Source organism: Dermacentor andersoni, chromosome 1 (genome assembly GCF_023375885.2).
Source record: "Dermacentor andersoni chromosome 1, qqDerAnde1_hic_scaffold, whole genome shotgun sequence".
In the NCBI taxonomy this organism is placed as follows: Eukaryota; Metazoa; Arthropoda; class Arachnida; order Ixodida; family Ixodidae; genus Dermacentor; species Dermacentor andersoni.
This window is the reverse complement of record NC_092814.1, coordinates 220,153,042-220,178,990: the sequence shown is the minus strand read 5'-3', so window position 1 is coordinate 220,178,990 and position 25,949 is coordinate 220,153,042. Positions and strand designations below refer to the sequence as shown.

Sequence of the window (25,949 nt, the reverse complement as noted above, 5' to 3'; positions counted from 1 at the left end):
TTATTGCGCAATCGATAGCACTAATTTTATTTAGCAGCTTTCTCCAAAAAAATTATACCGCGAAGGAGCATTATTACACCCTCTGTCGACATCTGTGGGAATAAACCACGCTGAAGACGACGTCCCACGCTGTCAGCGGTGAGGCTGCGCTCCCGACCAGCATTCACCGCGGTCGCAACAGCTGTGATTCACTTCCGAGTCGCAGGAGGAAGTTTGGTGGTGGGAGGGGTCGTGACGAGGGGCCTTGTAATCGGCCCCGGCACCTCTACGGTCGTTGGCGGAGTTTCGGCTTCCGTATTCGCAGACTGTGCGGTCTCATTGCCCAGGCCTTTCTCGCGCCTCGGGTAATAGTAGCTCTGGTCGTGGAGTGGGTACGACCACATTCCTCCACCGTGTTCCGATTGCGTCTGTTTCCATTCTGGTCGCCTGTGGGGCATGTAGCCTGAGGATGGTCGGGGACGATGTTTCCAGCTTCGCTTCGGCCGCCGCCCCCGGGGCATCTCTCTGCGGTCGTCATGGTGCGGGAAAACAAGGCTTGGCTCCTGCTCCTGCGTCACGTTGCGTAGTGTTATGGAAAGCAGTAGGTGTCTCCAATGAACAAGTTCTCCTTACAAACAACACTCACCTTTGGTACGCTACCTCGTACGTTAAACTCTTTCCAGCTATAGCTTTCTTACCATTCCTTCTCCTTCCACTGGTTCCATTTCCATTGGTTCTTCAGGTTCGATGGGCTCGCTTGCTTTAGGAGGTTCCCTTTTCCACTTATGTGACGTTCTCGTAGAGTGCTCCATTGATTCATCCTGTTCATTTAGGATGCAATCCTGCAGCACATAAAAAAGCAGCAATTCGCTTTTTTAATTGAACTGATTGTGAAACACACACAAACACAAAAGACAGAGTTAACAAACTGGAAAATGCCTTTGAAGTCGAAGTCCGGCCCGACCATATATATTCCAATTTTTTAAGGTGCAGCACAATATCCTATGCTTGAGGTTGCGCACCCGTGTTCGATAGATTCCTGCACTCTGGATTATTTGTGCCCCCAGAATAATGTAGAGCGATGTAGTACGATGGGGGGCCTGAAGACGGTAGGCAGTGTTGGTGCGGAGATGCAGTGTCATCCCAAAATCCGCAGATTAAGCGGCAGATCATCAAAAGGTTTACTGACTACCTAAGGACAAATAGGCAAGTCGAGGCGTCGCACCGGTCCGGCTATGACTACAATGTATTCGCAAAGGACTAAGCTGATTTTTATTAGTTTTTCAAGGCATTGTTTATAATGCATTGTTTTGGACCATGCAATTCGTATTGTAGTTTGTTGTAAAATGCACCATGAGTGTCATACAGCTGTTCGTATCACGCCCAAGGATTTACGGGATGACGAGGACATATATTGAAGTGGTAGCTAACACTGTTTTTTTTTCTTACCACCGTCAATTTCTGCTCTGAAACTGAAAATAAACTTAACTGAATTTCAAGCCTCAGAAGCCTCAACTCACCTGAAGTTGCTCAATACCCTCTGACACGACAGACTTGGATATTGATTTCTGTAAGAAAAAATTTGTTTTATAAAGTAATGTACACCTCATCTAAATAACGTATATTCGGCGGCATTGCGCGGGCCTTTGTGTGAGAGTATAGCACGAAATTTGGGAACGGTGAGTTGTTCGCCGAAATGAATTTCGCGTGGGCATCTCCTGGTAACGTGAAGGTTTTCGCTCGTGAGCAAGTTCCTAGCGGTGGTTGCATGGCGCGCACTGCTCTTTGCATTTTTGTCAAGGCACTCGGTCGCGTTCAACTGATCTGAAGAGCCCTTTTGAGGCTATTATTGGTGTGAAATAGACTAGGACTATTTACCCGATATTACTCTGCCCCCTCGGCAGCGTAGATTCGACCAACAACAACGCTTTGCCAGCGTAATTACTTGTGTGTCGCAGTACATGCCTGTAATAATGCGATTCTGCTCGTATGCTCTATGCCAGAGTGATTATGTCATTGTTATTCGGTTTACCACAGGATATACTGCAATCAGTTTTGGCTGGATCAAGAAAAAATGAACTATGTAGCTGGAACTTTTCGCGTGCATGTGCGTGGTTGCTAGTTATATGTAGCGCAACAAATGCAGTAAAGAAAAAACTCACCGTATGCTTGTCAATGAGGTATCGGTAACAAACAGCCACTTTTCGTGCCTATAATAATGCAAATAGTAAAAAATAATAATAAAAAAGTGCAAAGCATATCCGGCTATAAAGTAGTCGTTGCAGCGCTCCAGGCCAAGCATATATTGGGGGGGTTACAATCGGCCATCCTGGTCAGCGACCTTCGAACCTCTCTTCGATCTACTGACACGAATCGCTTAAGCTTTGTGAAGTTAACAGTACGTTCCATCAGTCAGACCAGTGGCTATACATGGTGTGGCACGTTTGGCCGAAGACAGCGTGGTTTATGGATGCCACCGGCAGTGGCGTAGCCAGAGAGAGATAATATTTAATGGCAGAAAGGTGGAGAGGTCGGCCTGAGTAAAATGCCTCTAGCCTGCTACTCCACGCTGGGGAAGGGGTTTGGGGAATAAGAGAGATAGGATGTGAAGAGGAAGGAAGGTGGTGGTATGGTGAATATGATGAGGGCTGCACAGCATAATGTTTCTGTGTCATGCGTACGTGTACACTTCCCAACACAGTCATCTTCGCGGGCAGAGGTGTAAGTTACTGCAACGTAGCGAAGAGACTGTCAATAGCGTCAATTTCGCTCGGGCGGGGGGGGGGGGGGGGGGGGGGCTCACGTTTCAGCTCACCCTCCTCCTCATAGAACTTGTCGCGGGACCAAATTCATGAACAAAAACTGCATTACCATTGCCAAATATGCTGTAAACGAATTCTTGGCCGCTACGCACTGTCAAGACAAGTAAAATTGGTTTTTTTCCTTAAAAGAATATACTCGTATGTCCCAAAAATTCTTCCCGAGATCACTGATATCAATGTTCTTTGTCTATTTAATAAGTAAAGCAAATATCACACGAACTTCAGAACTATATCAGTTCGAAACAAGCAAAGCAGTGCATCTCGCTCATATGAAAAATGTAAAGGCCGTAAAATGAACAAGTTCAGGACAAATACGTTAATGAAACTTTGTCAGTCAAGAACCTTGTTTACATTTTTGTGCATATACAACGGCCAGAGAAAAATCTCAATGACGCTGTCATTTGTTTCATTGTATTGCGCAGGAGCAGCTGTCACTGGCCGTCAATTGGGAGTACTTGCACCGAAATTATAGTCGCAACAGGGAGCACATATAAAAAGCAAGAGTTCTGCAAAATATACGAGGGCGAGTCAAATGAAAGTAAGCCAATGCGAATACATGACAAACGGCTTACTTTATTCAAAAGTAGTCTCCATGAGCACTTTGACATATGTCCCACTGACTAACGAGTCGCGTGATTCCCGTCTCATAAAACTGCTTGGGTTGTTGCTTCAAAAAATCTGTAACTGACTCTTTCACGTTATCGTCCGACACAAATCTCGTTCCCTTGAGCTGTTTCTTTCAGTTGCCCCGAAATGAGGAAGTCGCAAGGCGCTAGGTCTGGGCTGTGTGGCAAATGTTGCAGCGTTTCCCACTTGAACTTTGCCAGTTTTGTATAACCACATAAGCGACGTGGGCACAGGCATTGTCGTGGAGCAACATAACCCCATTCGTCAATTTTCCACGTCGTTTGTCCTTGATTGCGACACGTAGCCAATACGGAGTTTCACGATATCGGAAACGATTGATAGAGGATTAGCAAATTCGATCAATAATGACCTCTGACGATCGAAAAGAAGTCAACAACACCTTTCCGGTAGAAATGACGGCCTTTGCTTTCTTTGGGGGTGGTGAATTCGAATGTTTCCACTGTAAGGTATTCTATCGTGTTTCAGGCTCGTAGTAGTGGCACCATGATTCGTCCCCGGTCGGAATTGCAAACAAGAAGTCCTCACCCTCATTGTGATACCGGATCAGATGAGTCAAGGCAGCGTCGAACCTCTCCGTCTTCTGGCTATGGTTCAAGATGTTGGGCATCCATTGCGCAACATCTTCATGAGCCCATAACCGAGATGTTCATGAATTATGATGTGAACCGAACCGTGACTGATGTTCACACGCTCGGTCAGTTCATCGATGCTTATCCTCCGTTCTTGTATGATCAGCTCATGAACCATTGCATTTGCGTTGGGGGTGATTGCACGGTGGCTTTGGCCCGGTCTTGGATCGTCTTTGCAACTTTCACGTCCTTCTTTGAACCGTTTCCTCCAACGTTTCACAGTGGCCAATGAAATGCAATGTTCAATGTACACCACAGCCACACGTCGACTAATTTCTTTTTGGGAAACACCTTCAGCTGTCAAAAACCTCACGACACCACGCTGTTCAACTTTTGTAGCGTCCATTATGTCACTCAACCATGTTCAACCCAGTGTATGAGAGCATTAAAGAACATTGATCCTCACACCTGCGTGTCACTTTTGTAAATGAGAGATGCACGTGTCCTACGCGCATGCCTCGCAGATAATCAAAAGAACGATTATTGCGCGAGATTGGTTGGCTGACTTTCATTTGACTCGCCCTCGTACATTAGAAATGCGAAGATACAGCTTGATAAAGGGCACAAAAGTGTCACTGGAAACAAAGTTCTCTGCACGTATACACAAAACCTCACAATAAGATATTTAAATGTAGAAATAAGTCTGTAACAAATTTACGTATCTAAGAAAATGTCACTGTATATGACGCGTCAAACAAGCCAAATAAACATGTTGCGCAATCAGAATCGTAACCCCCCCCCCCCCTCCACTTCCCCCGATATATCGCGCGCGACGGAGGTCGGCACGCTTCCTTCCCGCTTTTCTCCCTTGCGCACACAAGACTGAACCACAATCGTCGGCTCACCCATGCCACGGCCCACCCCCCCAACGGTTTCAGACCCACATACAGCATGCGGCGCGTGGTCATGATGTTATCCGCTTGGACTTTATACGGAACACGATGGCGTCGGCGATGGCAGGAACGCGCCATGAGTGTCCATATAATTGTTACCGTAATAATATAATAAAAGTATCCGGTAGCTGAAACGTCCCGTGGCCCATTACTTTCCGCAAAAGAAGAAGTAACAAAATCGAACTTTCACCATGCGACAATTCGCTGCGCCGCAACAATGGCTTTTTTTTTTTTTTCTTTTGTGGGGCGGGGGCACCGAAATAAAAAGATAAGGTAAAGGAAAGCATGTTGGCCACAATCGAATGAGTACTCTGAGCACCTAATGTGTCTACCGAAGGAACATCGAAGAAAACGGGAGATGCTTGGTCCGCAGAGAACCATACGCATACTGCTCGGTATCCTACACCGGCGAGATGCACTTTCCAGAGAGATTGCGCTCCGGCGAACGCGTTGCAATCCGTCGAGTCCCCACTGTGATGGCGGCGAGTGACCATTGTTTCTTTGTCTCGTCTGTTAGCCAGAAAGCGTCCAAAACTCTACCAGGCGAAAGTCCCCTCGGCCAGAGATGAACGAACGCGCACCGAAGTGCGCCACGCGGTGCTCGGGGCAACATGAGAAAAACCCATGTGCTCTGGCTGGCTCTGGCAGCCCGCGGGTAGCGAGAACAAAAACTGAAGAGGCTCAACGTGTCCTCACGAATGGAAGTCAAGTACAAAAATAAATATTGTAGTTACCTTGGCTGGCTTTAGTGCCTTGACATGGATGCTTTGGTGCATGTGAAAAGAAGAATGTTGATATTTTTTTCGGGGACATGACGGGGGGCACAATTGAACCACCACAACACTTCGTGTCATCAAACCTCGCTGCGTGCTTTGTCAACCTGTTTGATAGTGTTGATTTGGCTTGTCTCGTATGTTCCTATGTACAACTTTAGAAAAGTCAATGCACCTTTGGCGCCAAATGTTTATAACAATATTAAACAAACAAAGTTCCGGCATTGAAAAGGTAAATCAAAACTATGGAAATGTCAGTGCACCTTTCGCATTAAAAGTTTATGACAACTTTACACACATAAAGTTTTGGAATTGAAATTCATGCGCTCCGTAGATTCCGCGGCTTCCGCGAGATGCCACCACGAGCCCGCTCGCTATCAAAACGCCCTTGAAACGGACGGGGCTTCTTGCGTTATGTGACTCCCGGTGGATGGGCGTTGCCGCAAAATCCAGCCCGAGAGCTTAATGTGCGCGCTGAACTGTCTTTTCGAGCGTGAAAAAGACATTCTAGACCAAATCGAGAACGATTTCCGGCGCCGGGGGTTGTTTTGGTCGACGGTGCATGGACACCAAGAAAAAATATTTTTTTTTTTTTGGGGGGGGGGGGGGGGGGGGGCCGGGCTGATGCCCCCTGGCCACCGGGTTGCTGACCAGGACGTTGGGACGAAAAAACTTCCTGGAAAGTGCGTTCTGCGCTGTTTCGTTGAGGCCGCTGCTAACCGCCCAAACCAATCGTATCAAGAACCAGCCAATTGCTGCTTCATGACATGAGCCGAGACGCGTCAATCGAGACAAGCGTGAACCCTCTTATTAACACGTGTGCCCTCCTTTCTCTGGAGCAGGGAGCCGCTTTTGCCCGAGGGACTACTCCAATTATGTTCAAACAACAAAGGTACCGGGGTGCTTATGAGCACCTCCGCCCTCCAAGCGGAGCCGTAGGCGACTTTGGACGCTCCGGTTTGAGGAAGGTGTGACCACAAAATTGCCTGACCTAGGGATCTAGGGAGGGCCAAAGGGATTTAAATTGACTTTTTCGATGCTTCAATTCGAAGTGTGCTAGTGTGTGCTGACGTGTCCTAGTGTGCTCTCCCAGAAATATGTAGTCAGCTCAGACATGTAGCTCATGCTACGAGAACGATGTACTGCGCTCCGTACTCCGGCTAGTTCGGATATCCTTTGTTGTTCTGTAAATAAGTTCGCTCCCCCCCCCCCCCCCATGGCGCTGCAGTATAATAAAAAAAAAATTCAGTGCCCTTCCACTCTGTGAAGAAGGATGACCAACGAAGCTGTGAATGTGGGCCCCTTAATGGCGAACTGCACCTCCGTCGCGGGTCGGTCTGGTATTGCACTATCTTCGGTATTGTCCCACGTATGGAGAATGCTTAAAGGGAAGCTGAAGAGTCTCCTGAATTCAATAAGACGCTCATATGCGCATGCGGGAACCTTATAAACCATGCAGGTAAAATTTTGGGGGGGATTTTTCACTTAGGAGTGACATAATCGTCGGTTAAAATTGTGCTGTCGCTCCGCCCCCCGTCGAGCGCCGCGCGCTGCTGCTGACGCTGACGATGCGAGCGGAGACCGGAAACTGCGCCGTAGTGACGTCAGCACCGGTGTTCCGTTCCTTCGCAGTCTCCGCGGCCGTGCCTGACCGTGCTTGTTTCTGCGTGCGTGCCGTCATAAGCTGCTTCGCTCGAGCCTGCATTCCTTTGTTTGTGTGTATGTAGAGTGGTAGTTGACGTGCGCAGCATCAATTGAAGTGGTGGGCTGATCATGCCGGCGTTCTGTGCAGCCTACGGTTGCATGAAAACCAGCGACCGCGACGATGTTGTCTTCCATTACTTCCCGCAAGACAAGAAGCTTTCAGCTAAGTGGGAGGCTGCTGTAAAGCGAAAGAATTTTAAGCGCTCAGGAACAACACTGGTGTGCTCTAACCACTTCCGTGACGACGATTACTACCAGAATTTATCAATAATGCGTGTTTTGGTTTCTCTTTCTTGTTAGCACGCTGAACGGAAGGTGCATATTTATCTCCCGCCCTCGACGCAGGCTTCGTCGCCAAGCGCCGCGAATTTTCTATTCGCACGTGTGTTGTGAAAGAGCCTGCATGCAGCTACCATAACGCAGTGCAAGTGTAAAGTTTGCATGTGTTGGAGCCGACGGGATTCGCCGGTTACGAGTAGCGTGCGGATGGCGCGCTGATGAAGGTTCAATACTACACGTGCTAGAAGAGGCGGTAAACTTTTCCCACGTTTAAACCGTCTGTGTAGATTGCCGACAGCTTTGGGGCAGCGCACAAATGCCGAACATTGCATCACCGGTTACATTCTACGAGGAGACATGCAGGAACAGAACACTACAGTTGTTTGCCCGCAAACGAACTCACTGGATAGCTGAGTGCAGCTTAGCAAAAAAACATACTCACCAAAGAACATTTCCAACACGAGGAGATGCTAACACTTCGCCTTCGTTCGCGTCGAAAGCACTGCTTGCACCAGCATTTTTCGCTTCTTGGAGAGGCCGGTTTTTCGCAATCGGCTCGTACATGTAGGGAGTAAAGTATAAACCCCATACAAGCGATCTAGCACGCGACAGCGACAAGCGAGGCGATGGAGATGGCTTTCGGATTCACTCGTCGCCTACAAGCCGAACTACATGCGAGCGACGGCTTTAAGCAACGACTTCATGGTATGAGGGCAGCAATATATTCGCCGAAACTAGTGTGACGCGTGCTTTATTAATTTAAGTAGATGTATTTTACTGTAAAAAGGAGCACAAGATATTTCTGAAGGTCTTGCACTAGGTTTTTATTCTTGCACGTGTAAAATTCAATAGTTTGCTCGTTCCGTGCGACAATCAGTAGTATTTGACTTCTGTACATCCAGTTCTGGCTTCGGGCTGTTGGCTAGTCGCTCATAGCACTTCCGGGCGACCAACGACGAGTTCTAGATCTCTAGAAACGAGCGATCGAGCGACCACACCGAGCGATCTGTTCAATCGACGGCCCGTTTTGTTGCTCGAAGCCGTCGCCGTCGCGCGCAAAATCGCTCTCATGGGGTTTGAACTTAACGCCAAACTCCTAAGAGAAACGCAAGCTCTCGAAATTTTCCATTACCGTCTCGGCAAAATAACACCACGCTACCTTGCACCGTGGTTCATGTGTAGCGGCAGCGGTCGGTCCGGACGAGCACCATTGTTGACGTCACGAGGCGCCCGACCAATCACAGGCGGAAACGAAACGCGCGAAATGCCCCGAGTCTGCTGCTGCACTTTTCGTGTAGGAAAAGTGCAGCAGGAATGTAGGAAAGAATGCAGCACGCGATGTAGGAAAGAGCTCTACCCGGCATAGCAACTGATTAGGCGGCAATTTTACTCCCCCTTTTCATCTTTCTACATCCTATAGAAAACTAAATTCATTTTTGTTGACACAGTTCGGGTAAAATTACCGAAGTGGTGCCGGTCCTCTGACGGCTACCTGACGCGAGAAGTCGCATTCTCATTTAGAGGAACCGTCGGTCAATTATTTGATTACATTGATTAGGTGAAGTAAAACATGTGGCGCCGACGTTTTTTTGGTTGGTCGTTTTTTTCACCTTGGAGTCAATGCACGCCGCATGCGAATGCCGTTTCCGTCCGTTTCGAATAGGTAATTGGAGTGGAAAATCTATAATCTACATGTCTGTTTTCTAGCTTAAATTACGTCTTGTCGGGTAATTAGGTCGTTATTCGCTTCTATTTCATTTCAGTACTTCTTCGGATAGGGTCATATGCATATCCTCAGTAGCATATAATAATTTGTTAATTGTGCGGTATGCGTCCCGAAGCGACACATGGCCTCCGAGTTACGCCATAGAGGTGGGCATCGCATAAATTTGGAGATTAGGAGGAACTCATTTCTTTTTGTTTTTAGGGGGTAGGCGGGGGTGGGCGGGGCTGAGTAGGTAAAACCCAAATATGAATACGGCACAGGAACCCTTGCCGCGGACAAGCGATGCTGTTGCCGTCGTGGGGAAGTGGCCGGTCCGTGTGTTGGATGAACGCGGCCACGATATTTAAACCGGCGGTCATGAGGCCGGCCCGGTGTCGTCTGCCCTCAGCATGCCGGTGGTCGGCAAACGGGCTCGCCATTTGTAAAAGCTAAGCCCGGCCCAAGCCAGTTTGCTGTGGTCGGGCCAGTCTACTTTTTAACTGACCATGGGCGTCAGCCCGATCAACGGTCGAGCCCCCCCCCCCCCCTTTTTTTTTTGTTGTTGCTTAGGTCATGCTAACCTATCTTAGCTTAATATGATGATGCGGTGCAGCCAAACTCAACTGAGTGACTGGCCGCTCAGGAGTTAAAGATTCTGGGATGACTCGCCAAATCGAAAGACACCAGAGGTGTTTGCATTAAACGCATTTCCGTCGACTTGCATAATGAATTGCATTTTGTTCGGTTGCTGATTGTCATGGCACTTCGGCGATAAAAACGCTGTAACAGTGCAGGATAATTTCATTTCCCTGGTGCATTTTGGAAACTAGCCATGTCACGGGTACTGGAAAAAGAAAGACGACGCATTGTAGATCTATGCCTACAAAACTATTCTCAACGCGTTATATCGGAGATGACACAAAGGCCACTGAAAACTGCAAATAGAATCGTCCAGGCTTACAAGAAGGATGGAATAATTGCGGATGCTCCCCGTAAAGCCCGGCAAAGAGTGATCATTGTTGCGGCGGCTGCTGCAAAACCGACCTCCATCGTTCAAGAAATTAAGAACAGCCTCAGGCTGGGTGACGACCCTGACACGACTATCGAGCATCGCCTCTACGCCCCAGCCTAATAAAGAGCGCGAAAAAATTACTGTATTTTTACCCTCATCAATTATGAAAAACATGTTAAGTGATTTATGTGGTGAGAAGCTTGTTTCTGTTTATGTATATTGATTAAGCAGGCTATTCACAAGCTGTAGACGGAACCAGCTGGAAAATGCTCCAGTTAGTGAAGTGCGCCTTCCCGCAATGCCGCCTCGGGCACTCAGTCACCTGGGTCTAGCGAAGTGTACTTTACAGCAAAGAAAGAAGCGACGCGCTCCAGCGCTGTAGCAGACGACGCGAAGCACCTGCCCTGGGTCCGTGTGCGCCTGCGCCGCTTCGCTTCGATGCGCCGCCGCGCCGGACGCACTGGCGCCCCGCGGAGCGCGGCCACGGTGAGCAGTGTTCACCCTAAGAGTGGACGAGACTGTACGTACGTACATACATGCCGAAAGGGCTAAGCACCATTATACTGACACCCGGCATTGTTATTATATGCAAATCAATTCTCGCCGGCAGCTCCGAGTACACAGCGCCGGAGCGATCATTGGTCAGCCATCTTCTATTCCTTTCGGAACGGGGCCACTCTCCGGCTATACCAAAAACTAAAAAAAAAAAAGGTTCAGGGGCCCCATAACGTAAAACTATTCTACTCTTTTTACACCAATCTCGCGAAGACAAATTTACGTAACCACCGATGCATGCATCGAGCTGTAACCCGCAGCGTCGCTTAAAAAGGCCAATCAAACGCGCTTCTCGTTAATAGGATGTCACTTCTTTTCTTTCAAAGCCAATAGCATTGCATACATTGAGCAGTTTTTGTTATCTAATTGGCTGACAATAGGCGAGGAGGACCCTAAAAGGAAGAGAGTTTCGATGGGGCCTAGCCAGCATATTTAAAGTAGATAACCGGATCAGGAGGGTGGTGCCGGCGTCTGCGATTCCGCTTTCCTTTTTAGCTTACGGTGGCGGTCCAAAATCGCGGCGGCCTGCAATGCAAATTTAAAAATGCCTCAATAACGTATCCTCAGCAAAGAAGAGTTAGCCGAGCGATGTCGTATACGGGCCGAAAGGTCTCGATAAATTTATACTGCCACGCAATTTTTTTTTTTTTTTACTTTACGCAAATAAATTCATGCTCCTCGGCAGCTCCGAGAAGCCAGTGTCAGAGCGATCGTCTGGCAGCCATATTCTATTCCGTTCTGAACGGGCCAGTCTCCGGCTATTCCGAAAAAAATTCAGTTTAGTTCGGCATATCAATGCGTCCTTAACGCGTACACGGTACTTTGACGCTGTCAGTTTTAGCGGTTTTCGAAGTTGTCGAAGTGGGCGCATCCCGAAAACGTTTGTCCAATAGCAATTGGTCAATTTTTTGGTAATGCCTTTTTCGGTAATGATGAAATAGGCATCGAATCAGAAATTATGATTTTTCTTTCGTTCGGCCTAATCATGCATAATCAGTGTGCACATATCATATCAGAACTTCGCGGTTTTTGTGACGTCGCGTGATAGACAGGCGGAGTGGGGGTGGCCAGAAAACTTTTTGACCAACCGTCGTGGGCTGATTGCAGTATTGGAATAGAAAAGTTTGGGATAGCTTTACTTTACAGCACGCCAGTTTTTTTTCGGCATATTAGTGCATCTTTAGTGCGTGCACATCACTTTGACGGGGCGAGTTCGCACACTTTTGTGACGTCGCGTGACGAACAGGCGAACTCGGTGGGGCTGGAAAACACTTTCACCGATCGCGGAAGGTTAATGGTGACAAAGGCGTAGAATAGGAAAAAAATATTTCTCTTGTTGGGTCACTCGCCTTTCAGCAGGCAAGAAGACTGGGATGAAGCCGTCAAGAGCGACGACCTTCAAGTCCAGCTTCGGGCTGTCCAAAGGGCCTGCGACAGGGCTGAAGATCACGGTCTTCCGCCCCCGGCGCGGGTGCGGCCCGCGACTACGACAACGTAGTCCCTTCGGACCAATTAAAGTTTTTTGTCTGCCTGTCTGTCTGTCTGTCTTGTTGGGCCTAATCATGCATAATTAGTGTGTACACGTCATCTTGAGATGAGGAGTTTTCGCAGTTTCCGGGACGTCTCGGGACAGGCCGATGGAGTAGGCGTGGCCCTAAAAATATTTGACCAATTACGGAGGCCTAACAAATGAAATGGAATAGAAAAAAATTGGAATAGCTTTACGTTGCAGCGGCCCTGCTCTTTACGCCGACAAAAAAAGGCGCTGGGTTAACTCATCAGCAGCTGTTTGTTATAAGCCTTTTTTGTTTTTGCTTTGATGGTCCCATATTATTGTAATTGTCCCCTTTCTAAGTGACTCAAATAGAGGCCTGTAAGGTACCTTGAATAAATACCTAGGGCCCTATAACGTAAAACTATTCGAGTCTGTTTTTATTCCAATCTCCTGACGTCAAACTTACGTAGCTGCCGACGCAAGCATCAAGCGGGAAACCGCAGCATTGACTGAACAGCCGAATAAAACGCTCTTCTCATTTATAGGAGGCCACTTTGAGTTGAAAACGAATAATATTTTCGACATTAAGTGGTTTTTCTTATCTAACCAGCTGGCATGAAGCGAGGAGCACGCTCAAGTGGAGAGGGTTTCGATGGGGCCGAGTCAGCGCAGTGAAAATAGATACCTGAATGAGGAGGGTGATGCTGGCTCCTGCGATTGTTCGGTTTCCCCTTACTTAGCTTGCTATCGCTGGTCGAAAATCGCAGCGGCGTGCAACGGCAGGCTAAGAATGCCGCTAAAACGGAGCATCAGCAATGAAGAGTTGGCAAAGCGATGTCGTATAAATGCCGAAAGGGCTCGATAACGTTATACTGCACCGCAAAAAGTTTTATTATACGTAAATAAACCCGTGCTCTCCAGCATGTGGGAGTAGTCAATGCCTAAGCGATCGGCGCGCAACCATCTTCGATTCCTTTCGGAACGTGCCAGTCTCCGGCTATTCAGAAAAAAAAATTCAATTTTGTTCGGAATATTACTGCATCTTTAACGCGTCCGTGCACGTCACTTTGTCGTGGTTAGTTTTCGCGGTTTTGTGACGGTGCGTGACAGACAGGCTAAGTGGACGCGGCCCGATAACTTTCGACCAATATCAGAAGACTAATGGCGAAATGGTATCAAATCAGAAATAATTATTTTTCTTTCGTTCGGTCTATTCATGCATAATCAGTACACACATGTCATATCAGATGGGGAACTATCGCGGCTTTTGTGACGTCGCGTGACCGACAGGCGAAGTGGCGGTGACCCGAAAATTTTTTTACCAATCATGAAGGGCTGATTGTAAAGCTGGAATAGAAAAGTGGGGAATAGCTTTATGTTATAGTGCTCCCTGATTTCCTTAATATAAAATGCTTCCTACGTAGATGAGAGAAATAACGAACAGTTGTTTATGCTTCGCTAGAAGCGTCTATTTTGTAAAATTAAGCGCATTCAACTAATGCACAACTGTTGCTCACATTTGCGCAACACAGCTACGCACCAGAATAGTGCTGCAACTTCTCGGGTGAAATATGGCAGCGCATAGCTCTCCCCGCGCTATAGCGATACCGGTTGCACTCCCCCCCCCCCCCTCTTTTTTTTGTTGTGGCAGAATAGGTATCCCTATGTCGTTCTTTAATTGACACGCATGTTTTTATTTTATTCGCGTTTACGGTGCTTCTCCACAAATTCTGACTCCAAATCTCATCCACCAATTTCACCACATTTCGGTCTCGCTTTTCTTATCTATATTCTGATATTTAGTGTTAGCGTTGCTCATCATCTATGCTTCGTCGCCACTGAACCTTTCCATATTCCTCCATAGTGACAATTGGCTACGCCTTTGAGAGCGAAGCTGTATATGGCTAGGTTCTGGCGGACATCGTCTCCGTGTGCATGGACCAACAATTTGCACTCCTCTTCACTGCCGACGCCTCTTTCCCAAGTTGTGTATGCTCCTCGCCACGAGCTCCGTCTCTCTCCCGATATTGCGCAATACCGCGGCGCGCGCTCTTCGGCGGCCACCTGTGCGGCGCACTAGAGCGCGCGCCGTGATTGGCGTAGCCGCGCAATTAAAAACGACATTACCTCTATCCACCAATCCTTGTGTGCCATTGCCTTGTGACATGGAGATCGCAACCCGCGCTTATCAATTGCACTTTGGACTCGGCATGGGTAGGACGCGTGTTCGATCGGAAGAACAGCGGGAATACAATGAGCGTCGGCGCGCACAAGAGCACGAATGGGCGCGCCGACGACGTGAGGCCGCCCGTGCCGCTGCACCCAGTGCGACAGCATTGAGTACGGCGAAGCTCTTCCCGAAGAAGAGCAACTCGCACGCGTCGAGCGCCGATGTGAGCAAAAGCGTCGGTGCGAGCGGCGCCGTCGGTCGAATACCCCCGACGATGATCGGGCCAGGGAGCCGAAACGCAAGCGCGACGCGCACCAAGACCCTGCTTATTTCGCCCAGTACTGAACTCATAATAGTCAAATTCAACACAGCAAATTCTCAACATAGGAAAAGCCCAACGTAGCAAAACCAACGATAGCGCCAGCTTCTTCGGACTTCCCTCTTCACAGGGTGGAAGGGCTCTGAATGTTTTATACATTTTTCTTTATTTTCCTTTTGACGTTAAGTAAGCTTTTAAATCGAATTCAGTATCGTAACAGCTTTGATCTGTCAGGGTGTATAAAGCAACTGTAACACTTTGTGTTGTATGGCATTGCAATTCCCATGGTTCAGCAGTAGGGCTGAACGATGCCGCGCGTTTAAGAGCGATGACTTTTCAAGACTGGAATAATGAGATCAGATAATAGGTTATGACAACATGCCTTATCTTCATTTTTCCTATTGCTCCGCGCAATTATCAACCGACAGGCATGTTTGGCGCCCGCTTTCGCCAGCAAAAATAATCTTCACTCAGTTCTTGGCGTTGCTTTCAATGCAACAGTAAGCCCTTCCGAAATGCTTCTAACACTTCCGCACGATGCTTACCACTGACGATTTGTGCTCGCACCATGCCGCGTATTCTCGAAGAGTAAGCTCTTGCCTGTGCAAAAGGCAGTTCTGAAAATCTGTGGATCCCTGCGTAAGGTGATAGAAAAATGTTAATGTTAACTTTCCACGAAATGATATCTCACATACATGTATAGCACTTGTGTAGCATACCTAAAGAACATCGTGCATAACTCAATTCTAAATGATTTCACACACACTGATGTCGTATACAACCCAATGATGGCCTATACAACGCAACGCATAATTGAATGATGTGTTACAATAAAAATGAGCTACTTTATGAAGACAACAATTAGCCTTTGTAATGTAATACATCGATTATTACATACTAATGAATCGAAATCGCAAAGGAGTACGTAGAACTCGGCATGCCACTTGTATTCATGAAATGGTACGGAATACCAGGACATGGCGAGGCCAGATTTTGAAAGAACAGTCTCTTGTGTGCTTTCGTCGAAGGCCTGTTGTAGTGCAGTAACAATTATTGCTGTAACAATAAGTGTCGATCTTGGCTACACTGGCATATTCCATTATGGTTATTTTCAACGCCATACCCTAGTTGTAGCACCTTTCCAGTGGCTACAACGCCAGAGATTTCCGTATGGCAGAAGGGTGAAGTTCACATTTTCTTCTTTATGGATTGTCGGACAAATGAAAACGCAAATTTGCCGCAACAGCAGTGAGCGTTATTTATTTCTGAGCGATGTAACATGACTTAGAATAATTGTTTCCTATATCCATGTTGTGAATAACTGTAATTAACTACTTCGTCTTAGTTTTCTTCGTCTGAAAAGGCCTGAGGCGTTGGGCATCTGCTTACGAAGACGATTCCTTCTCTCTATCGTCTCTCTGCTCCCGACGTCCGCGATGTCATATATATTGTTGTGCAGTGCAAAACAGCTCTCAAGAAAAACTGCGCGACCGGTCGGGTGCTTACGAACTACTCTACTTATATTTCTTAAGCTTGGTGCGCCTGCAGTTTTATTATCTAGTGCGCTCCTAAAAGGTGTATCGCGAGGCTATTCGGTGCAGCATGCGATAACGGATGATGAGAAGTGAATAAGCCTTTATTTAATTATATCGGCTTATTTTATTTATCATATTTAGCTCTCATTACGCAATCATATTGCACCAGATGTACTTGCATTCTATGCACTGTATTGTGCCCGCTCATTACATCTTAAAGGACTAGGCAGAGGTCACGAAGCAACTCTGTAGGAGATCTTGCGGTCTGAACATCTCATTCTCATCATAGTAAATAAATTGTAAATTCCGTTTTAATGGCCGTCGAAGTGTTGTAACAGCGTTTCTCTCAAATTACCATGGACACGAGTTTAGACAGTGTTTCGAGAAAATGCCCGTACAGCTGCAGAAATAAAGCCAGTATAATTTTACTGATACCGCATGGAAAAGAAATAAAATAGTCGTACTTGCAAAAAGTGTTTTATCTTCTCATGTTTCATCTAAGGGAAAAAAGAACACAACAAACGAACACATAAATCATTGATTCAGTCTCATGAAGAACACATACATGATCCCGCAGTTCTAATATTATTTATTATCACAGTTCCATCATTAAAATATGCACGGTGACGGGGATAAATAATGATTTCTTCAAACCCGATCACAGATCTTCGTCTGTATTTTCTCCCTTAGGTTTTGTACTAGTTCATTTATGTATGGCAGCCATGAATTAAATGCGCCGCAGAACACGTGTACGCGTGCTTGGAAAGCTCGTGCTATGCCGTTGTAAAACAGCTGAGGCCTGTGTGGTGTGACTCAAACGCAGCAGGATGACGCAATATAAAATTGTAAGAAAATCCACGAACTACAAGGAGGCATGCTTACAGAGTAGTTCATCGTTGAGCCACAAACAATCCAGCATTACTTTATGTATGTGTCTTACTGACGCATAGTTATTTTCTGTGAATATGACTAATCAGCGCCACTTTAGCTAGGCGCCAACATCTCTCTCGAATCATCTACACTAGAAAGAGAAAAAGCTAAACAAACAAGCACAAATATGAATAAGCATGAGATAAATATTTTGATATGAAACAGATATAAATTAGGCATTATGGTATTGCCATTATACTTCATTACCCCACGGAAAGCTTGAACAAGCAGTCGATACTTCTAGATCATTTCTTCTGGATACTGTTTTTCTCACCCCTTTGTTCTGTACTTTCAGAGCCCAAAATAAACCATTTGTCTGAACTGTTTGTCTAGACAAGGCATGACTGATACTCGCGGGAAACTGCACGATGGTAACAGGTTACAAGATGTCATGTAGTATTCATAGAAGTAAGAAAACCCTCCGCTGTCGGACTGCAAAAAGTATTTCCTCCGCGCCTTCTTGAACCGGCTGATGTATATAGAGCAAGTGTAGCACATCATCTGGAAGTGACACTGTTTGTTTTTCTTTGCTCACGTGCTTTCCAAACACGTAAAGATGCTCCCACGGCTGGGGCACTTACACTCGTGTGCTCGCTGTCCTGAGTGTCTTCTGAAGCCAGCGCCTGTGAGAATGCGGCATTTACGCTCTTTTCTGTCGTGCGGCTTCTTGTATTCGACGCCGCCTATCTCCTTCTGATGCAGGATTTTCACGTGGCGGCGGTCCCTATTGAGCGGGCAGAGCAAGTGACGGTCATCGGCCGAGAGCACAGGACACTACCTCCACTACGCGTCACTTCGCCGCTCGCATTCGCCTCCACCCCCCCCCCCCCACCTCCCGCCCCCCTTCCGCGCGTGCCGGTCTTAGGCAACCACTTCGCCAATCTTTTGATGTAGCTTGCACAATGGCAACGATGCCGCACAGAGAGAAAGCGGCTCCCCCGTCAAGACAAAGGGACAGCGTAGTGTGGCCTCGTCCAACAAAGGACCTTATGCCTGGCATTCACAGTCGTGGACACGTGTATTTGCCGAGTACGGAGTGCAACAAAGAGGCGCTCGTGTTCGCTCGTTTTATAAAGCGCGGCTGCATATCGTGTATCACCGTTGGTAGTCAGAAGAAAAAGCACGCGTCCTCTACATATTGAAGAAATACACTCTTGTGTTCATCTGTTCTGTAAAATGATTCGGCTGGAACCGCCCTTCATCCGTCATTGTTTCCACTACATATTGCATCTTGCTTTATCGATCGCCCCTTACGCTTTCTTTAAAAAGTATTCTTAATACGCCGCACGATGCGTGTGCAGGGTGTTTTTCTTTTTTTTTTTTTAATATGCAGGGCGTCATAGGAGTCTATATGTCTATTGTTATTAGTTTTTACAAGTGAATGTTCTAAGTTTATAAGACACAGCTAGACTTTCCTTCTTAAAGTGGAGATTTTTTCATGTTGCTTTTCTTTATTTTTATTTGTGATATTGCTGGGTCCCAATTTCCCGAAACACATGAACACGGAAATAGACGGAAAGTTTACATAATTAATTGCGGCAGTTTGTTAGTATTCTGCCGAAGTAAAGCAGAACATCGCGAAACGCTTTCAAGAAACTTCTTGTTGTATACATACATCCTTTGAACGACCACCCCGAGCTCTGGCAAGAAACGACGTCATTTTCTCTAGGCAGCCTTCCACGATATCGCCGGCTGAAACGGAAACAGCATACAATAGCACAAACAACATTAGTTACAAAACCATAATAAGTAGAGTTCGCTTCTCTACGTCATTAGGCGTGACTATAGAGTGAAGGTACTTTTCATACAGACATGGCCAGAAATGTGCTATTCAGGAAGTTCAATACGAATAGAGGCAAAGCTTGACTAGCAGTGTGATGTAAGAACATGTACAAATTTCACGTTCTCATGGCGTACGGCTCATGCGTACATGCGTGCATACGTGCGATTTATTTATTTATTTATTACTGCGAAAGCTGCATATGAATAACCTTCCGTAGTTTTTTCGGCGTCCGTCACCAGAAAAAATCATGTGGAACAATCGTGGTGATAGTGCAGAAAGGCTCAAAGCTCAATGGCACATACCCCCTGTGGGGGATCGGCCCACGTATGGGGAGTGCATAGCGCTCCACCTCCACCGCGGGCCGACGCGGCATTGCACTATCTTCGGGCCGCGACCCGCAGCGGAGGTGAAGCACTTTACTTTTCGTTTGAGAGCTTTGACTGTCGTCAGCTTTCGCTGCCATTCCATCTCCACAGAGTAGAATGGTTGTGAACCTTTTTTTATTTATTTATTTATTTATTTATTTATTTATTTATTTATTTACTGGTTTGTGTGGAAGATACGTGGTGGGGGGGGGGGGGGGCGTGGCCTTTTATTTCGGTCAATCAACTACAACTAAAGCGGCAATCATACTACGCCTAACATGGAACACGTCCTCAAAAGTTGCGCTTATATAATTTTGTCGAGGGCGGGGATATTAACACTTTATGCGGATGTCGTCAAGTACTCTAAGCGTAGAACTTCTTAACATAAACTACCAGTGCGTTTTATGAGCAGGAACCCACTGTCACGCGCCATTACTATAGTCAAGCAGGCAACGAACTAGGTTTTATTCGAGGAAATAGATTGTCACGTCTACTCGCAGATCACAAATTCAAAGGCACAGTTTTTTCCTTCAAGAAAGCTTTTTTTGTCTAAGCCCATGCGAAGTTTGAACTGCGCCAGTTTGTAATTGAAATTCAAGTTTTCATGCCGCACGACTGCGCACACTCGAAGTTTGTTGGGAAGGCTGTCGCAATCCTGTCATCTGAATCTGCGCGCAAGAAGTAGCGACTCATCATGGTGCAAAGTAGCTTTAATGATTAGGGAAAACGTGAAGCCGCAGATTATTATGCGAACTGCAGAATAAGGGCGCACAGAATCTGTGTAACGTTAGGAAGTATCTCGCACACCAAACAACACGTGACCCAAAATAAACTAAAACCAGCGTAATAAATAAATAAATAAATAAATAAATAAATAAATAAATAAATAAATAAATAAATAGATAAATAAATAAATAAATTTATTTATTTATTTATTAGTGTTTGGTCAAATAGCAAAGTAAAACTACAAAAAAAACGGGTTTCTCCCAGCGATCATTAACCAGAGCGTTCATCGTAAAGTGAGCTTCACAGCCATCGAAATGGACTAGCCGATTTGTAAAACTTCCCATTCTTGTTTTATTCGTCACGTGCAGATAAAATGCACGTAAACAAATATCTGTCTTCAAGACCGAGCGAGTCTCGAAAGTTTTACGACACCACCATGTATACGATGCGAAGCTTTTGCGAAGCGGTTAATGCAAACACTCAAACTTTGCCAATTTCATTCCCAAGTCGTTGGCGTAATGCGCTCTCGGGCGTCCGTGCTACGCAATGTGACACACGTAAGGAATCGTCTCAAAGAGCGGGTGGGCGTTGGCGCCATCGAACCATACACGCGATTGTGACCTAATGGTTAGAGCACATACGGGGTGATCATTGTCAAGTTTTACGGAATTTTTTTTTTTTAGTCGCATCTTGCAGGTAAGATAATTCTAGTCATTGAGCTCGATTAATCAGAGGACCGAACATGGGCCGCAAATAATTCCATTGAGAGGTTAATTAGTATTGTTGTGGTTAATACGTTGAATGCATGTTTCGATTTCCCGCGTTAGTAATGCCCGCCTCTTCGAGTAGTCCAGCTCAAGGACAAGAATCATGCTATCTGCCGCAGGTGATCTTTAAAAAATCTGTTAAACTTAAACATGATCACTACGAGTGTGCTGGGTGACCGAAGGTCGATTCCACCGTCGGGCATATAATTACCTTTTCTTTTATGCGTGAAATATTGGGCAAGACAGCAGCAACAGCCAGCAGCCACGGTCAGGAAAGTCCGGGAGGGTTCACAAAGAGAGCCTCGCTTTAAAATTGTGGAGGTTCCCGAAACTACGCAGTGGGCTATGAGGAGGGCCATTTTGAATACTCAAAAGTGAACTCCAACTGAAGGTTACAGATGCAATCAGCGGTTCTTCATTGCTAACGTAGTGGAAATACTTGACCATATTCGTAACTGCCGAAACTTACTTAATTCTTAGGATATATTCGTTCTATGTGAGGAGGAGTGTTTAGAATCATTTAAAGGAGCCAATATCTCCGAAATATCACGTATAGTAAAAAGAAAAAGAAGACGAAAAAAAAACGTGTACGCGTTCAATGAATGGACATGTTCCGTAAGTTTTTCTTTTTTATTATTATTACAGCGCCTAACATGCCTATGTTTGCGCATTTCCCATCGTCAACCGAGCAATGTACCCACTCTTTAACCACAACAAATTATTTTCTTCTATTCCGTGAAAAATAAAAAATAAAAGACGCTCTAAGCGAATGCAGTCATGCCTAGATTCACATTCCAAACAGGAATAGTGCCATCAGATGATCATTCAGTGGTGTAATAGACGAGTAAGAGGGCTTCCTATTACAAACAAAAAATTGACTTCATCAGGTGCTTGCTGCCTAACTTCAACGTGTCATCTATACGGAACAACTGAATCAAGTCGATATATTCTAATCCTTGGCTATATTGAACTTTGTAAGCGATACAGATTGCGCATCAGAGTACGTGATGGCATACTGCAAGGGCTCTTGCTCTTTAAACGATATTGGTGAAACTCAACGAGTTATCTCTATAACCATCTTTCGTAGCCCTATGGGTGCAAACACCATAACGCAAAATTTCAAGGATCGAGTCTCGGTAACCTTAACAACGGTAAATTTTTCACATTGAAAGGAAACAGTCATACTATGAGCTCAAGTAGTGTTAACAGCCGTGCTTATTACGGCTTTCTAGTCATTTGTTTCATGTCTAGCGATGTGACGTCGATCGTAGTAAAACTTACAGCATATATTTATAGGCAAGTGAAGCGACATACATCGTACTATAGATGTTATACCATGTATAGTACTATGTATAACAAGTACATGTGTAACACGATGTGCAATGATAGAACCCGTGTTTAAGAAGAAAACTGCGAAGCTTCTTGTCCCGAAACTGCGCAGTGAGCCACGAGGTAAACCCTAGTGGAGAGCTCCGGATCAATTTCGAGCTCATGGTTCTTTTTTTTTAACTTGTAGGAAAAGCACGGTAGACTAGCGTTTTCGCATTGCGCCCCCATCAAAATCCGGTGGCCGTAGAAGGGAATCGAACCCGCGACATCGTACTCAGCAGCGCAACGCCACAGCCACTGAGCCACCGCGATGGCTAGTATACAGGTGTTACAAGTCTCAAAACTCGACACCTCCGAAGTCAACAGTTACAGTTGTGTTTTAAGAAAAAAGCGAAAAGTAAAGGAAGAAGACGTTTTCTTAGCAAGCTTGAATGCGACGCACATCTCGAAAACAGGTGCAGAAGCAATAACCACGCATGCAGCTGTCTCGAAATTCTTTACGCAGTCTTGCCGCTGATGCTCCTCACAGTTTGTTACCAATGCCGCAGCTGTGCGTAAGCTCGGCGAAGCTTCAATGATTAAGAAACAAACTCGACTGGATCGGCCTACAAGAAAGCGAGAAAATCTGTAGCTATTTCAGACAATAACAACAAAGAAAGCGCAATGGCGATATTGATTTCCAGGTACAGAGTAATGCCAACGAAAACAGAACGTCTGGGAATCTGAAGCAATAGCTTTCTTTTTTAGTAGAAACGGGCACGTGTTCACTATTTACCTGTTTATGCACCTTCTTGCAAGCGTCCGTATGGATAGAAATATGCAGAAGGCTGCCGGAAAGTAAGTTGCACCACATAATGGAGTGTTTTAGCCAGAAGTGCATTACCGTACAATGAGCCACCTAGCCGTTCGGTAAAAGCTTCCGATGTAAATGCTTCCGTCCGGCAAAACGAAGCGAGTTCCAGGCAGGGAATTAGAGTATTACCGTACTGCTGATAGGGAAACGCGGCACAGCTATAACTTTCTAATATTAGCAAAAAATAAATTGCGGTACATAAAAAACATTCCCTTTGAATGTTGGGCTACGACGCAGGCTGTGCTTTGTAACCAAAGACCGCGGAAATGAGCTCGTTGCGTCGGCTGGACCCGCAACGGTATACTTCTAGTCTACTAAAATTGTATGACCACATGTTAAATTAAATTAAATTATGGGGTTTTTCGTGCCAAAACCACTTTCTGATTATGAGGCACGCCGTAGTGGGGGACTCCGGAAATTTCGACCACCTGGAGTTCTCTAACGTGCACCTAAATCTAAGTACACGGGTGTTTTCGCATTTCGCTGACCACATGTTCTGTCAGTGGCAGCAATGGCGAAGGAGGTAGTCATATTATTTGGTATTATTTTTCGTTATTTACACGCCTTGCCAAATTGAGAACTACGAATAACGTCTATATTTGTTTGGTTGTCCTGCAGAATACACACGTTTTACGAAAGCTCATAAATAGGCGTGGCTTCAAACACGGATATTTACCGATGCTCATATCATCATCATACATATCATCATCACGCGTACGTCACTTACCGACAGGACTAAAATTCCTCCAGCGCGCCCTTCAAATATGTTATCCGTAAGCGTTGAAGGCATGCACTCTTAGTTGGACTCTGGTGCAACTTCATCTGTTATTCATAGTGATTTGCGTTAACGTCGCAAGAAATTCGCAGCGCCTTACGATGAACGGAGGCTAGTTGGCAGCTCAAGGAACACTATGCAACCTTCCGCGCTTCGTAATGTGCAAGTATTCATTCACGGTATCTCATAGCTGTTCCTCATAATTACACACAAAGTGTTCAACGTTGTAGCATTGTTCGTCAAACTTTAATTCACTTGCGTTCCGTTCCCACACATTGAGTAAGCTTCTTTGAGTACCTTCTAAAATGGTTGCTTACCTTTGACAAAACCTCTCGCTATAAAGGAGACACCAAAATGCCGCTAATCGGGATTGATTTCTTGCATGTGTATTCCTTCTTAAACTGAATGTTAAACCTAAAGTACAGAAGTTCTCTAAATATTTATTGATTTCATTTGCCCTAAACGACCATGTAGTTGAATCTTTGAGACTTTCGTAGTGAAAGGATACACGGCGATATTTGTACGCGTATTGTATTAAGAATTCTTCGTGCAAGAAATCTTTCACGCACTGTGCAATGTCTGAGAATAAATAGCGCGCCCTTTCTTAGCGCTCGCTTTTTTTCTTTTTCTTTTGTGCAATTACCAACTTTAATTCAGTAGGCTAGTTTCACCAAGCGTTTGGTCTCACAGTGCGCTTCTTCGGTTTCGAATGCTTCATTCTGCCTCAGATGCGGCAATAACTCGGGGTAGTTAGAGTTAGTAAAGAAGAGTATTAACACTTAAGAGAGTGGCTTGCTCTGTGGTACTATAAACCACACTGCCGTAAGCTGTTTCTGTAAATATTGGCACTTAAGTCATGCCCACAAGCCCGGCGGCTAAAGGCGTCAACGACAAGGTAAATACAAGACATAAGAGAGAGTGACGTAGAGCTCTCGCTCTGGTGTCACCCACGCAGTGAGTACACTGACGCCAGCGCCTGCGGTGACAGGCCAGAGGTGCACCGTCGCTAATAGCATTGTCGCTGAAGGCGATTAAGAGCCTGTCAAATTGCACGCCGAGCGTGATACCCTAACGCTGACGTATACAAAGCAAACACGTAAGTGTTCCTGACTACCTGGAGCGCGTAAACGGCAGAAAAAAAGTCTAATCCGAAGGCATACAAAAAAGAAGAACCTGAACGAGAATTAGGCCTCGGATCCAGAGATATCTTTCGTTAGGACGTGTCCCCGTGTCAAAGCGTTGGCTCTGCTCCTCAAAAGCGTGCTTTCTTTCTTTTAATTTCCCATTTCTTTACCTGCATAGAAACCCTATGTGATTTGCTTTCGGATTGAAATCCTTCCGCGGAAGTAAGAGACAATAGGCGCGAGCGCTTGTGTGCAGCGAAACCCTGAGAGGCTTCTGGTTACTAGTGCACCGGTTTACTTACCGTCGCTGCAACGAGGAAAATGCGGTGGCGTGGTGGAGCCGGGCAACATTATGTTTGGATGGCGGTATGCTCCCACCACGAAAAACAAGGCGTTCACAAACAAGCACTGCAGCTGGACAGTCATTGTGACCCGGCTTGGCCGAAGGAAGTGCCGCGAATCGGCCGTTGGTAAGCCGGCCATGTACGGCCACGTAAACGGCTAAATTGACACGTCTCTACTTAAGCAGAATTACAGGCGCTCTTTTGTCTTTTTTTTTGTTTAGAGTTATCTGCTTCATTTCGCTGGATTTTCTTGTTAATAGCGCGGGGCTTTTTTTTTTTTTTTTCATTTCTCGCATATGAACAAAGACACATGTAGATATGAGTATGTAATAAAAGCGTCCTCGAACACGCGGATTTCTCTTCGGGAACAAAAAAAGCATCCCAGACGAGTTGCGAGCTCGTTACGCCTGCTTTTGTGCATATCGAGGCAGAACA

At 46.0% G+C, this 25,949-nt stretch overlaps 1 protein-coding gene across 1 annotated transcript; it reads right to left on the bottom strand.

The window, feature by feature from the left end:
• LOC126547622 (uncharacterized) lies at positions 1-25,689 on the bottom strand. Its single transcript, XM_050195518.2, has 8 exons — positions 25,473-25,689; positions 19,064-19,140; positions 16,983-17,015; positions 15,529-15,618; positions 2,142-2,189; positions 1,500-1,547; positions 678-821; positions 1-548 (listed from the first exon to the last, which is right to left on the bottom strand). Exons 1-8 carry the CDS (start codon positions 25,651-25,653, stop codon positions 189-191), a joined length of 981 nt encoding a protein of 326 aa, XP_050051475.1. The 5' UTR covers positions 25,654-25,689; the 3' UTR covers positions 1-188.
• Between the last annotated feature and the right edge of the window lie 260 nt (positions 25,690-25,949).